At 38.8% G+C, this 16,448-nt stretch overlaps 1 protein-coding gene across 3 annotated transcripts in view; it reads left to right on the top strand.

Annotated features, from left to right (window-relative positions):
- Positions 1-1,000: 1,000 nt before the first annotated feature.
- Positions 1,001-16,448, top strand: part of LOC141172135 (galactoside alpha-(1,2)-fucosyltransferase 2-like) — a 64,716-nt gene continuing 49,268 nt past the window's right edge. The window contains exons 1-2 of one of the 3 annotated variants that reach the window (XM_073656003.1): positions 1,005-1,218; positions 8,456-9,972. In XM_073656003.1, the coding sequence (XP_073512104.1) occupies positions 1,197-1,218; positions 8,456-9,525 (1,092 nt within the window). In that variant the 5' untranslated portion in view covers positions 1,005-1,196 and the 3' untranslated portion in view covers positions 9,526-9,972. Of the gene's footprint in view, positions 1,219-8,455; positions 9,973-16,448 lie in introns of those variants that run through there. The other 2 variants (XR_012252425.1, XR_012252424.1) reach the window with 2 other exon arrangements.

The raw sequence follows: 16,448 nt of genomic DNA, 5'->3' as shown, positions 1-16,448 counted from the left end.
GAACCCAGGGTGAATGGAGCGATGCTATTCATTCTTATGGGAGCGCACACAGCTATGCCCAGCGGTTCCATTAAGAATGAATAGAAGAGCAGTGCGCATGATCGAGAATTGCTCTGCTCACATGGGACTACCAATATTGGTTTGGGTCCTAGCAGTCGGACCCCTGCAATCAGGAAGTTATCTTCTATCCTACAGGCAGGAAATAATCTCCAAACTTGATAATGCCCCTTTAAGGTATTGTATGCACCTACCCTATACGGAGCCAACTCAGATCCTGACTTTGTGCCAAATATCCCTGATCCAGCGTGTGATGCACATGTTTGGAAGTGGTTAAAGTTCAATTCCTAGTATGCTACCACTTTGGGGCCATGTTTTTACTGTCCTTTTCAGTCCCAATTTTGCTTTTGTCGTGTTGGTAAGTATATAAAGTATTACTTTAAGCTTGCCATTATATTTACAGTTCCAAAGCCGGGATGAAACTCAACTTGCCACATATTTTTTAAGTTCCTGGAAGGAAACAGATTAAAGCAACACATCATTCTCACGGCAAACATAAAGGGGACTGTATTAGTCCATCATCAAAGTTAACATGGGGCTCATCCGTCATCTATGTGGCTAGCGTAAGGCAGATCTCAAAATGCTCAGCCAAGAACGCTGCACCCAGAATAAAAAAATATATATAATCATAAAATAAAAGCAAATGTTTACACGTCGAGATCTGGTTTTAACTGTAAAAAAAAAAGGAGGTACGTTTCCTTTAATTGTCTAGGGAGGATAAGCTAAAATCCCTTATGCGCCCTATAGGAGAAGCATCATGGCGGCATCCTATGCTATAAGGGTGCAGAGAAGTGTTGGATTAGCACATCCCTGACTCTTGGGATCATGTAACATGAACCTCAGCAATGCATTTCCGCCAATTAATGTTTGCATAGGACTGCGTTTAAGCCTTTTTGCATTGTCCTAACCAATTCCAATTCATTGAAGCCGATCCCCTTGTACTCCTCGATTTCAGACAAAGCCAGGAATAATTCACCACACCCTGAGTGACTGCATCTCATAGTCAGGTTGCCTGTGTCTGCTCAGTTCACACCCTGTACATTACCTGGAAAGGTGACAGGTGACGATGGTGCAGGTGCTCGCCTCTCACTCTCTGGATGATATAACAGTATAGGAGGCAGGAAGGACTGAAGGGAAAAATGAAGCAACCTACGGGAACAGGTAAGGACCTACGTCCCCCTGAGATCAGTCCATGGACTGTTACATAGTCTTATAAAAATGCATTTAGTTACATGCTATGTTTAGAATCAGACATTTTATACAGATGTAGCAAAGCTGAGTTTGTTAATTAGTAGCACTTCTCTCCCGGAGAATAGAAATGTAAATGGATTCAGTCACCGTGCAAAAACTATATTATGAAAAACAGCAAATGTGGTTTGCTGATTTATGAAAACCATTTCAATTCAGCATAAGGTCTGAATTAGCACATGAGCTTCCCCTACTTTTGTGTCTCTTCATCTGGAGGATCCGGTAGATCCATGTCTTACCAGCACAGCCCCTTTAATAATAGTAAGTGTAATTCTTTATTTCCCCTATAGTGGGGCTGTTGTGGAATTGATTACTTGCAACCCCCAAAAATGCTGACCACTGGGGGGGACTAGCAGCAGAATATCCTGTGATCAGTTTATTGTTGGAAGACCTTTCAATCGAAAGAGATCGTCTAGGCAGATGACTCCTTTAATAGGAAGTGTAATACTTTATTTCACCACCTATGGCACTGCAAAAGAAGTAAACACTAGCTAGTTGGGTCCCACACAAATTATAAATAATCACTGGGGGTCTTTGCAGCAAAACATCCTGTGATCAGTTTATTGTTGGAAGAACCTTCATTCGAAAGAGATTTTGTATTCAGATGACTTCATTACCAGGAAGTGTAATACTTTATTTCACCTTTGATGGCACTGTAGGGGTAATCAATATTTGCTGATTCCCTGCAAATTATAGCTGATCACTAGGTGTCCCTGCAGCAGAACATTCTGTGATCAGTTTATTGTAGGATGACCCTTCATTCGAAAGAGATTTTATAGGGAGAAGACTTCTTTAATAAGAAATGTAATCCTTTATCTCACCACTGGTGGCACTGCAGGGGGAATCAATACGTGTTAATAGATTTTTTATTAATATTTTAGTGGCTTAAATAAAATCTGACGTACATATATATATATATATATATAGTTGTGCTCAAACGTTTACATACCCAGGCAGAATTTTAGCTTTCTTGGCCTTGCTTCAGAGAATATGAATGATAACAAAAAATGTTTTTCTCCATTCATGGTTATTGGTTGGGGGAAGCCATTTATTGTCAAACTACTGTGTTTTCTCTTTTTAAATCTTAATGACAACCAAAAACATCCAAATGAGCCTGATCAAAAGTTCACATACTCTGGTGATTTTGGCCTGATGACATGCACAGAATTTGACACAAATGGGTATGAATGGCTACTAAAGGTAACATCCTCACCTGTGACCTGTTTGCTCGTAATCTGTGTGTGTGCATAAAAGCTGAGTGAGTTTCTGGGATCTAGAAAGACTCTTGCATCCTTCATCCAGCCACAGACGTTTCTGGATTGTGGGTCATGGAGAAAGCAAAAGAATTGTCAACGGATCTATGGGAAAAGGCAGTTGAACTGTATAACACAGGAAAGGGATACAAAAAAATATCCAAGGAATTTATAATGCCAGTCAGCAGCATTCAAACTGTGATTAATAAATATAAAATTAGGGGCTCTGTAAAAACCAAACCACAGTCAGGTAGACCAACAAAAATTTCAACCACAACTGCTAGGAAAATTGTTCAGGATGCAAAGAAAAACCCACAAATAACATCATCTGAAATTCAGGACTCTCTGAAAACTAGCGGTGTGGCTGGTTCAAGATGCACAATAAGGTGGCACTTGAAGAAAAATGGGCTGCATGGTTGAATCGCCAGAAGAAAGCCATTACTGCTCAAATGCCACAAAGTATCTCGCCGCCTACAATACGCCATAATCATAAACGTTACATTTGGAGAGAGGTCAACCTATGATGAAAGGAACACCATTCCTTCAGTAAAGCACGGAGGTGGATCGCTGATGTTTTGGAGATGTGCGAGCTACAAAGGCACAGGAAACTTGGTAAAAGTTGAAAGAAAGATGAATGCAGCATGTTATCAGCAAATACTGGAGGCAAATTTGCACTCATCAGGCCGGAAGCTGTGCATGGGATGTACTTGGATGTTCCAACATCACAGCGATCCAAAACACAAGGCCAAGTCGACCTGTCATTGGCGACAGCAGAACAAAGTGAAGGTTCTGGAGTGGCCATCTCAGTCTCCTGACCTCAATATCATTGAACCACTCTAGGGAGATCTCAAGCTCGCAGTTCATGCTAGACAGCCCAGGAATTTACAGGAACTGGAGGATTTTTGCCAAGAAGAATGGGCAGCTTTATCATCTGAGAAACTAAAGAAACCTCATCCACAACTACCACAAAAGACTTCAAGCTGTCATTGATGTTAGAGGGGTCAAGACACGGTATTAAGAACTGGGGTATGTGAACTTTTGATCAGGATCATTTGGATGTTTTTGGTTTTCATTAAGATTTAAAAAGAGAAAACACAGTAGTTTAACAATAAATGGCTTCACCCAACCAATAACCATGAGTGGAGAAAAAGTTTTTTAGTTATCATTCATATTCTCTGAAACAAGGCCAAGAAAGCAAAAATTCTGCCGGGGTATGTAAACTTTTGAGCACAACTATATATACATATAAATTGGTTTGGATCACCATTTTCCGAGACCTGTAAATTCTTCTGTCGATGGAGCTCTAGTGTGCCGAGCTGTTGCTTTTAATGGTATCATACAACATTTTTATTGCTTTGTATCATATGTTTTGGAGGGAAATGCTGTGACCAAAAAACGGTAAATCAGACTTTTACGGAAGATACCAAAGATGTTTAGGTATTTTTTTTAGTAGGGAAAAGTGATTCAAACTTCTTCGTTTTTTTACATTTATTAATTTAAATTTTACTTTGTTTTTTAGTCCTTTCTTCAGGATTTTAACCTGTAATTGATTACTTGAAGTATATACTGCAGTATTTCAGTGTTGCAGTAAATAGTAAAAATCTTAGTCTTCGATGGGGATTTCGCATAAATATCAATATGGTGGTACCCCTTTCTCACCCAACAATCATGGTGTGGGAAAAGGGACATCTGGATGGTTATCACTCTAGACATCATGGGAACCAGACCATTATATGGAAGGATTGTTCCTTTGCAACCCTGAGCTTGCTCACATAGCTTCACAAGCCTGTGGCTGGCAAGGCATGCTGGGATTTGTAGTATTGAAAAATATAGAGAGCAACAAGTTAATGTTCTCCTGTTCTTCGATGGGATTGATAGTGGATTGTTCATAAGCTCAACAAAACAAAAAGTTACAATTTAAAAAGGAAATCCAACCTAAAACATCCATCCTATGGCACCATTGGGGTCTGTCAGCTGCAGTCCATGATCTTAGCCCCTCATTTCTAAATGAAAAGGGCCACAACTCATTGCAAGGTATCAAAATCCTGAAAGTTGTAGATCTAACAGCCCTTTAGATTACAAAGCATTGGAATTGCTGGAAAAAGTTCTCTGCCAGATTTTTAATATGCAAAAATGTCCTGAAATAATTAATTGCTGGATGGAGTGATTATATGACATTCGTGGGTATTAAAGGTATCTAAAGATAATTCCTGTGCCATATCATTATAAAGGAAATCACTCTCAGGATGAGGCAGCAGGTTTTTACATCCTTTACGGAATAGAGAGTTAATACTTTATCTACCTGATCTGTGGTGCCTCTCATCAAAATATTTTACCTCCAGTGTCAATATCTGAAAATTATAATTTTGCATTTGCATTCATAGTAAGTTATCAATTCATTTTACTAGACGTTATGATATTTAAAGAACTTAAGGATACAGAGAAATCAGCAGTAAGTGCACCCCTGTATGCTCATTGTAATAGATGGGAATTTATTTTTTGGGGGTAATGTAGTTTGCAACATTATTGTTATATCACTATGAATGAAATAACAGAGAAATAATAAACCAGGTTACATGTGACAAATTCAGTTCTGCTGTATTGATGTGTGTCACGCAAAAGATCTTAATATGCCATTATTTTTCTATGACTTTATAGACAATTTATTTGTTAATTCTTGTAACCATGAACCCTTATAGTTTTGAGCTTTGCACACTTTTTGGAAACTTGACTGAAAAATGTAGCAGCACAAGTAGTATTTTACTCGGTGCATGCCTTCAAAAGATTACCAAAACCCCAATAAATAACTAACCAACAAAATAGGAGGGCAAGATTTTAAAAGTTAATGTTCAAAAACACAGACTCTTTATTAGCACACAAGGTGCAATGCAACATTTCAGCTCAACACATTGAGCCTTTCACAAGATATTTATCTATCATCTAATCTGAGCTGAAATATTTATTGTTTCATAATGATACCATTATGGGGTGGCAGAGAACCCCATGGCGGTCCCTTCTGAACTTCCTTTAAAAAGCAAAATAAAGTAATGCTGGTTGAACTGGGGTCTAATATATGCAATCTAAGAATACTTTCACTTAACGCAATACAAAAGTTATCGTACAATGTCTCATGAAATTGAGGAAGTGTTTTTCTTCCTAGTAGTACAATTTTTTACGACATGGTAAAATCATTATAATAAGTGCTTTCGGCAGTTTAGTGCGTAAATAACATCTATTTAATCAACAGTCATCACGTTCTTTAATGTACATTCAATATTAAATAATCCAGAGGTCCCTCAAGGACCCTATACACTTTCACATTTTGGTAAATGACCAGCCTTGAGTATAATGAGAACCAATCACATAATTGTCATTAGCTACCGTATATGTAGTAATGAAGGGTAAGAAACCTTGAAAGTGCAGCCTGCATATGTAGGTCTTTTCCTTTTGTAGAAGACTCTGGTTTGGCTAAATATTCCAAGACTTTTTAAATGATCGACTTTGACTTATAGGGTGTCTACTTCCAATAGGTGGCACTAGTGAGATAGTTTTCTTTCTATTGGTGGAGGGATTTTTTTGTATACATACAGTACAGACCAAACGTTTGGACACACCTTCTCATTTAAAGATTATTCTGTATTTTCATGACTTTGAAAATTGTACATTCACACTGAAGGCATCAAAACTATGAATTAACACATGTGGAATTATATACTTAACAAAAAAGTGTGAAACAACTGAAAATATGTCTTATATTCTAGGTTCTTCAAAGTAGCCACCTTTTGCTTTGATGACTGCTTTGCACACTCTTGGCATTCTCTTGATGAGCTTCAAGAGGTAGTCACCGGAAATGGTTTTCACTTCACAGGTGTGCCCTGTCAGGTTTAATATGTGGAATTTCTTGCCTTATAAATGGGGTTGGGACCATCAGTTGTGTTGTGCAGAAGTCAAGTGGATACACAGCTGATAGTCCTACTGAATAGACTGTTAGAATTTGTATTATGGCAAGAAAAAAGCAGCTAAGTAAAGATAAACGAGTGGCCATCATTATTTTAAGAAATGAAGGTCAGTCAGTGCGAAAAATTGGGCAAACTTTGAATGTGTCCCCAAGTGCAGTTGCAAAAACCATCAAGTGCTACAAAGAAACTGGCTCACATGATGACCGCCCCAGGAAAGGAAGACCAAGAGTCACCTCTACTTCTGAGGATAAGTTTATCCGAGTCACCAGTCTCAGAAATCGCAGGTTAACAGCAGCTCAGATTAGAGACCAGGTCAATGCCACACAGAGTTCTAGCAGCAGACACATCTCTACAACAACTGTTAAGAGGAGACTTTGTGCAGCAGGCCTTCATGGTAAAATAGCTGCTAGGAAACCACTGCTAAGGACAGGCAACAAGCAGAAGAGACTTGTTTGGGCTAAAGAACACAAGGAATGGACATTAGACCAGTGGAAATCTGTACTTTGGTCTGATGAGTCCAAATTTGAGATCTTTGGTTCCAAGCACCGTGTCTTTGTGTGACCCAGAAAAGGTGAATGGATGGACTCTACATGCCTGGTTCCCACCGTCAAGCATGGAGGAGGAGGTGTGATGGTGTGGGGGTGCTTTGCTGGTGACACTGTTGGGGATTTATTCAAAATTGAAGGCATACTGAACCAGAATGGCTACCACAGCATCTTGCAGCGGCATGCTATTCCATCAGGTTTGCGTTTAGTTGGACCATCATTTATTTTTCAACAGGACAATGACCCCAAACACACCTCCAGGCTGTGTAAGGGCTATTTGACCAAGAGGGAGAGTGATGGGGTGCTACACCAGATGACCTGGCCTCCACAGTCACCAGACCTGAACCCAATCGAGATGGTTTGGGGTGAGCTGGACCGCAGAGTGAAGGCAAAAGGGCCAACAAGTGCTAAGCATCTCTGGGAACTCCTTCAAGATTGTTGGAAGACCATTTCCGGTGACTACCTCTTGAAGCTCATCAAGAGAATGCCAAGAGTATGCAAAGCAGTCATCAAGGCAAAAGGTGGCTACTTTGAAGAACCTAGAATATAAGACATATTTTCAGTTGTTTAACACTTTTTTGTTAAGTATATAATTCCACATATGTTAATTCATAGTTTTGATGCCTTCAGTGTAAATGCACAATTTTCAAAGTCATGAAAATACAGAAAAATCTTTAAATGAGAAGGTGTGTCCAAACTTTTGGTCTGTACTGTATGTTAAACTGACCTACAGTCTTTGTCAGATGTAGCTGTGTACTTATGTAAATGTCATATTGCAATCAAACATTTTCAGCTCATTAAAAGAGTTATTGACATTAGATAATCCCTTTTTATCCCATGTTAAAAAAATTACTATTTTGTGTACTGCCACAGGACACCCAACAATCACCTCTAGCCTGTTGGAAAACTCAGCAGTAAAGGTCCCCATAGATATTAGGCTAAAGTCGAATTAACACACCGACATTGGCGGGATTGGCCAACAGTCTAATGTGTATTAGAGACCTCCTGACTCTCCCTTGACGGATGATGTTGGGGGGAGAGAAGGATCCGACATTTTGGATTTCCAATGGCTGTTCCTTTTGTTCTGTTGTTCGTTTCTGCCAGAAGAATTTGTGTATGTGTTTCTGAAACCAGGCAGCCACTGTAATGTACTTTTTATGCTTAAGTTAGTGTTGTTGCTCCAATCCCCAACTTTTGCATGCATTTGCCTCCTACAAAGGGTGGTTTTCAACCAAGATCACCCATGGACGTCTTCGAAATGAAATCTGGTGGCCCTTTTACTATGACTATTCCTATGTAACTATACTTTTGATCACATAGCCTTTTACAATTGTGAGAAATTTTTCACAACACCATTATATAATTATTTATTGTGTTTTTTTATATATTTCAGTTGTAGCTGGGACCTCTTCAAGAATGGGCAAACATGTTTTTTGGTCTATTGGTGTAATCTTAGTTATCCTTGTTGTTATGAAATTTTCTTATATTTACCACACAAAGCTGGATATGAATACATTCATGACCATGGTGAGTGAAAAGGCCATGCACAACACAACAGTAGAAAAAGTTATGTCAACAGTAACAAGCAAACCTAAACCATTGACGGGTATGTGGACTGTCAACGCAATTGGACGTTTGGGCAACTTGATGGGAGAGTATGCAACTCTCTATGCTCTTGCCAAGATGAATGGTCATCAAGCATACATTTTGCCACAGATGCACAGCCAGCTGTCAAAGATCTTTAAAATTAGATTACCAGTCCTTCACCAGGAGGTCATTGGACGCATCAAGTGGAGACATTATGGACTTCACGATTGGATGTCTGAGCAGTACAGACAAATTGAAGGCGAGTATGTAAGTCTTGGTGGTTACCCTTGTTCATTTACTTTCTACGACCATATAAAGGAGGAGATTCTTCGAGAATTTACTTTCCATGATTTCATTAAAGAGGAGTCTAACGCTTATCTTGAGAAGGTCAGAGGTGACAGGAAGAACATCACCTTTGTTGGGATTCACGTACGGAGAGGTGACTATGTGCACGTGATGCCAAACACATGGAAAGGAGTGGTAGCTGACAAGGGATACTTGCAAAAAGCCATGGATTACTTTAGACAGAAATATGAGAACCCTCTCTTTGTTGTGACCAGTAATGGAATGGATTGGTGTAAAGAGAATATGAACAATTCGCTGGATGATATCCACTTTGCTGGAGATGGCAAAGAAGGCTCACCCGGTCGAGATTTTGCCTTACTCTCACATTGTAACCATACCATCATGACCATAGGGACGTTTGGTGTTTGGGTTGGTTACTTGGTAGGAGGAGAAACCATCTACCTATCCAACTACACATTACCCGACTCACCCTTCCTTAAACTTTTCAAATATGAAGCTGCTTTTCTTCCAGAATGGATTGGGATTCCAGCAGATCTTTCACCCCTTCTTAACAAAAAAGACCATGAATGAAAGCTCACATGGTTCTCTGGGTAAGGCCATGAAGGCTGTTGTTTCCAAGTTGTTACCAAGACTTTTGTTGTGTTGTCAGACCCACTACTGTGTTACAAACAATAAGGCTGAGCAATTATTTTGTTTTGTTACTCTTTTAGTTTTTACATTGCTATTCTAAGTTTTATTTCTTGTCCAATGCTTCAAAGATCACCATGATTTTATTATAAAAAGATTTGGCTAGTCATAACAAAAATAGGAAATAATTTACTTAAAATTCTTAAGAATCTCTAAAAATTCCTAAGAATAAATTTGCACATTTTAGATTACATATAAAGTAAAATAAAAACAATATAAATGACAATATAAATTTTAGTATAAATTAATATTCACCATTATTATCAGATATACAGTACAGACCAAAAGTTTGGACACACCTTCTCATTTAAAGATTTTTCTGTATTTTCTTGACTATGAAAATTGTACATTCACACTGAAGGCATCAAAACTATGAATTAACACATGTGGAATTATATACTTAACAAAAAAGTGTGAAACAACTGAAAATATGTCTTATATTCTAGGTTCTTCAAAGTAGCCACCTTTTGCCTTGATGACTGCTTTGCACACTCTTGGCATTCTCTTGATGAGCTTCAAGAGGCAGTCACCGGAAATGGTCTTCCAACAATCTTGAAGGAGTTCCCAGAGATGCTTAGCACTTGTTGGCCCTTTTGCCTTCACTCTGCGGGCTCACCCCAAACCATCTCGATTGGGTTCAGGTCTGGTGACTGTGGAAGCCAGGTCATCTGGCGTAGCACCCCATCACTCTCCATCTTGGTCAAATAGCCCTTACACAGCCTGGAGGTGTGTTTGGGGTCATTGTCCTGTTGAAAAATAAATGATGGTCCAACTTAACAAAAACCGGATGAAATAGCATGCCACTGCAAAATGCTGTGGTAGCCATGCTGGTTCAGTATGCCTTCAATTTTGAATAAATCCCCAACAGTGTCACCAGCAAAGCACCCCCACACCATCACACCTCCTCCTCCATGCTTCACGGTGGGAACCAGGCATGTAGAGTCCACCCGTTCACCTTTTCTACGTCGCAAAAAGACACGGTGGTTGGAACCAAAGAGCTCAAATTTGGACTCATCAGACCAAAGCACAGATTTCCACTGGTCTAATGTCCATTCCTTGTGTTCTTTAGCCCAAACAAGTCTCTTTTGGTTGTTGCCTGTCCTTAGCAGTGGTTTCCTAGCAGCTATTTTACCATGAAGGCCTGCTGCACAAAGTCTCCTCTTAACAGGTGTTGAAGAGATGTGTCTGCTGCTAGAACTCTGTGTGGCATTGACCTGGTCTCTAATCTGAGCTGCTGTTAATCTGCGATTTCTGAGGCTGGTGACTCGGATAAACTTATCCTCAGAAGCAGAGGTGACTCTTGGTCTTTCTTTCCTAGGGCGGTCCTCATGTGAGACAGTTTCTTTGTAGCGCTTGATGGTTTTTGCAACTGCACTTGGGGACACTTTCAAAGTTTTCCCAATTTTTCGCATTTACTGACCTTCATTTCTTAAAAGTAATGATGGCCACTCGTTTTTCTTTACTTAGCTGCTTTTTTCTTGCCATAATACAAATTCTAACAGTCTATTCAGTAGGACTATCAGCTGTGTATCCACCTGACTTCTGCACAACACAACTGATGGTCCCAACCCCATTTATAATGCAAGAAATCCCACTTATTAAACCTGACAGGGCACACCTGTGAAGTGAAAACCATTTCCAGTGACTACCTTTTGAAGCTCATCAAGAGAATGCCAAGAGTGTGCAAAGCAGTCATCAAAGCAAAAGGTGGCTACTTTGAAGAACCTAGAATATAAGACATATTTTCAGTTGTTTCACACTTTTTTGTTAAGTATATAATTCCACATGTGTTAATTCATAGTTTTGATGCCTTCAGTGTGAATGTACAATTTTCATAGTCATGAAAATACAGAAAAATCTTTAAATGAGAAGGTGTGTCCAAACTTTTGGTCTGTACTTTATATAAAAAATAGAGGCCCAAATTATGTTAACATTGTTGAAATACTTTGTACTGAATAAGCATAGAATAATATATTATGATTCTTTTTTAAAGCAAGAAAAAAAATCTTAGCAATTTACAAATTTAAAACAATATATATTTATATTTATTATGACGTCACAAAATGCTTAAATATTTCCCCTTAGTGGTATTGTTCTTTATTAATTTTTACATTTATTTAAAAAAAAAATAAAGCTAAAGGTTAGTTTTGTTTCAGAATTTGGAAAATAACTGAATATAATGGTTAAAGATAAAGAATAATTTTTAAGTAATGATTACTGCTATTTTAAGATAAATATTTTAAAAAATAATAATTTTAAAGATGTTTAGACAAAAGTAATGAAGTATCTATATTACTTATCAAACCACCCACTTCTGGCAAAGTGACTGGTGCACTGTCCCCTTTTGACAAGCGATATCACATTACTTTTTGATAACTCTGAGGGAAGAGTCAGATGGCCGTATAACTCGAACGAGGACCATAATGCAATGCTCGGACTGGCAATTGGCTCTCCCGACCCAAGCATGACAGCAGCATAGAAATACATGCTGTCACATTTGAGTCAGTAGAGCCGACGGCCAGTCCAAGCATTGTGCTCCTCATCCAAATTATATGTCCGTCTGACTGTACCCTAATTCTGAGACATACTGTCTTGTGTGTGCCTCTTGTCTGTCTAAGTAAGAGATGTAGACATGGAAGAGGTAACACATGTGTATGTATGATGCCACAGGGTCATTTTGACATTGCACTTCAATGGTCCTGTTGATTACGCACACCATCACTGTGCCGGAAGTTTGTCAAGTAATATAAACGCTTCACTACTGGTAAATTTTTGAGAATTTGGTGAAACTGATATTAGTTTATATTATTTTATTTTTTTGCACCATTTTACACAATTTTTTTCAGATGGTCTTACATCTGCCCCCCTTGCACCTTATAGTACAGACAAGAAAGTTATACATATATACAGAACATTTTTTGTTACGTTCTTATTAGTAATATTTATTATAGACAGGTATTGATTTATGTCACACAATGTCTACCTCCGATCAGTTGGCAATACTGTATTTTCACTAAATGTTTATATACAAAATATATCTCAGTGGTGACTATTCACATCATCTAATATCACCTACTTCCATGCTTTTATCTTGTTTCAAGGGAAATCTTTGTCCCTAGCCCAAAATGGTTATCTTCCCTTTTAGCTCCTACAGGATTGATAAATAAAATGTTATCCAAGTTCAACTATTGTATACATTACCCTTTCTTTTAGTAACACCTATGATGAGTGCCTTAATTGTCATCTATAGACTGAACACAGTGCTTTATATGAGAAGTAGTTATGTACAGGTATTTTTTTATATGTATGTATACAGACATAGTTGGAGAACTTCACTTAACAAACTAGTTAATCTTCACTGATAGTGGCGTTAACTTGACATGGTGGGTGTGCATTACCGGTGGTTGAGGTAACATGACATGTTAGATGTCCATCAAGGCTGGTGGAGATAGTTAACTTGACATGGTAAGTGTCCATTACTGGTGGTGCAGTTACCATGACATGGTAAATGTCCATCAAGATTGGCGATGTTAGTGAACTTGATATGGTAGGTTATTTGTGACAACTGGTATGGTATCGCTGAGAACTGGTGGTGGAGTTAACTTGACATGGCCCATTACTGGAGCTGGAGTTAACTTGACATGGCCCATTACTGGTGCTGGCGTTAACATGACATGATAGACATCCATAACTGGTGGTGGAGTTAACTTGGCATGGTAAGTGATCTGTGACATGATATAGTTATAGAACTTCACTGCTGGTGAGGTTAACATGACATAGTAGATGTCCATCACTGGTGGTGGAGTTAACTTCACATGGTAGGTGACCTGTGACATGATATACTTAGAGAACTTGGCTAGTGGTGTTAACTTTATATTGTAGGTTTCCATTTCTGATGGTGGAGTTAACTTGTCATTGTAGGTGTCCATTTCTGGTTGTAGAGTTAACATGACATAGTAGGTGACATATGACATAATATGGTTGGAGAACCTAACTCGTGGTGGAGTTAACATGACATGGTAGATGTCTAAACCATCACTAGTGTTTTGAGTTAATTTGACATCGTAGGCCATCTTTGACATGATATAGTTGGAGACTTTATCTGATGGTGGAGTTAACATGATATAGTAGAAGACCTTCATAGGTAATGGAGTTAACATGATGACATGGAAATCTCTTGCTGTAAGGAGGCTATTTGACACTTCTCTGGTTTATCCTCCCTACTTAGTAAATTTAATATGGTTTGGAAAAATACCATTACTAAATAAGTGGCTAACATGGTAGTTAAATTAATGTGGTAGAAGACTTTCTATAGTGATGGTGCTAGCATGACATGGTATGTGTCCATCACTGCTAGTGGGTTGACATGATATGGTTGATGTTCCTTACTGGTAATAGTTTTAAAATGACTGCTAGGTATCTGTCACTGGTGTTGGAGCAGACATGGCATGGCAGGTTATCATCACTAGTGCTGGAGTTAACCTGACATGGTAAAATAATATCACTAGTGGTGGTATTAACATGACATAGTAGGTGTCCATCACTGGTGATACAGTTGACATGGCATAATCAGTGATTTTCAACGTTGGCAAAGTTAACGTGACACGGTAGGTGATCTATGACATTATATAGTTGGAGAACTTCACTGGTGATGGCATTAACATGACATGGAGTTAAAATGACATCTTAGTTAATCTTCACTGATTGGAATTAGCATGACATGGTAGCAGACCTTTACTGGAGGTGGACGAGAACTTTATCTAACATGCAATAGGGCTAAAATATGAAGATACTACAGGGTAGTCCTTCTAGCCCATCATGAAGGGACATAGAACTTGCTCCTTCAGTGCATCATATCCAACATAGAGCCGTTTTGTAGGATAGTCTAGCTGCCACCCCAAGCTTCTAGCTGCCCATAGGAGCTTCTGGATTGGGTATCAGCTGACTCTCACTAGGATTATCATTTTTCACCATCTCAGCAGCCTGACCTTCTTGGTAAATATCTTGTCAACCTGTTATGACATCTGCCAGCCATTGTTTGATAAGACACAGTAGTCAGTGATTATATTTTCCAAGAAATTATAATGCTATTGTTTGGTAAATCCTGCTGGTTTTGTTTGTACAGAATTCTGTCCAATAATATCATAAATTGAATAATTGCACCCTCCATTTATATGTGAGAGCCATCATCTGCGTCTCCGGATTATACAGGGTATAAATTCCAGGAAAGCCACAGAATTTGGATCTCAGCCCAGTTTTACATGTCATAAAGTGAACACATTTGATTGTAAATGGAGCAATATTCCGTTATATGAGATAGAATATACTATGTCCCAACCTAAACGTCTGTGGCTTGTAGCAGGTGAGAAATGGGAAATTGCGGAGGAGGATTCAAAATGTCATCAGTAAAGTTGCAGTAAATCCTATAATCTCCACCAAGACAATTTTATACAACTTGTAACCAGTCAATATAAATTCTTGTTTCCATCTTAAAATCCTATTATAGCTTAAATATGGGTCATATATTTTTTTTTAGCAGCCATTGTGCCATCTGATATCTGCTTATAAACTCTTTTATATAAACTTTTTATTATGACCTTGATCTTGATAAGCCTCTATTCTTATTGAATGTCTGTCTATGGCAGTAAACATGATTGCAAGAATTATATTAGTACAAGATTACAATGTGCTACTCTTCTCCGCAACATTAGGGCAAACTTCACACATTGCATTTTTTTTCTCTGTACCAAAAACCAGAGTGGTGGCAGGAAAAATGCTGCATATTTTTTGTCGCATTTTTACTTGCAGATTTTGCAGTATTTTTGAAAGTGTCAAAAGCCCTGAAAAAACACTGGAAGAATTGACTTGCTGCATCTTGGCAAAAACGCAGAAGGGCTCATGAGATTTCAGAAATCTCAATTATTATGCTGGTTCTGTAAAACGCTGCGTATTTTATGCATCAAACACAATGCATAAAAAATGCAGCAAAAATGCCACGTGTGAACTTACCCTTCAGATGTATTTTCTCCGAAAGATTATCGTGAACGAGCGTTCCTAGTAACACCGGTAATCTTGGAGTGTAAACAGGCTGCCGATTACCCAATGAACGAGAAAAATGTCATTTATTGGGTAAAATGATCTTTTGTGCTGCACAGAACTAGGCTCCCTCTCTCTTCTCCAAAGACCCCATAGTTGCTGCTGTACATTCTCTGCTTCTTACCATATAATGCAGTTCCTTAGGGGAGGGGTTACTGCTTATGGTATCCAATAGGAAAGGGGATGCAACCAATCAAAACTAGGCTCCCTTCTCCAAGGAACCCATGGTTGCTACTATACATTATCTGCTTGTTACCATATAGTGCAGTTCCTCAGGGGTGGGGTTATTGCTTATGATATCCAATAGGAAAGGGGATGCAACCAATCAGAACTAGGCTCCCTTCTCCGAGAAACCCATGGTTGCTACTATACATTATCTGCTTGTTACCATATAGTGCAGTTCCTCAGGGGAGGGGTTATTGCTTATGATATCCAATAGGAAAGGGGATGCAACCAATCAGAACTAGGCTCCCTTCACCGAGGAACCCATGGTTGCTACTATACATTATCTGCTTGTTACCATATAATGCAGTTCCTCAGGGGAGGGGTTACCACTCATGATATCCAATAGGAAAGGGGATACAACCAATCAGAACTAGGCTCCCTTCTCCAAGGGACCCATGGTTGCTACTATACATTGTCTGCTTGTTACCATATAATGCTGTTCCTCAGGGGAGGGGTTACTGCTCATGATATCCAATAGGAAAATG

This window comes from Phyllobates terribilis, unplaced genomic scaffold (genome assembly GCF_046119375.1).
Source record: "Phyllobates terribilis strain yellow unplaced genomic scaffold, ASM4611937v1 Scaffold_12__6_contigs__length_324123572, whole genome shotgun sequence".
NCBI lineage: Eukaryota > Metazoa > Chordata > Amphibia > Anura > Dendrobatidae > Phyllobates > Phyllobates terribilis.
The sequence above is the reverse complement of the archived record's forward strand: the minus strand, read 5'-3'. Positions and strand labels throughout refer to the sequence as shown.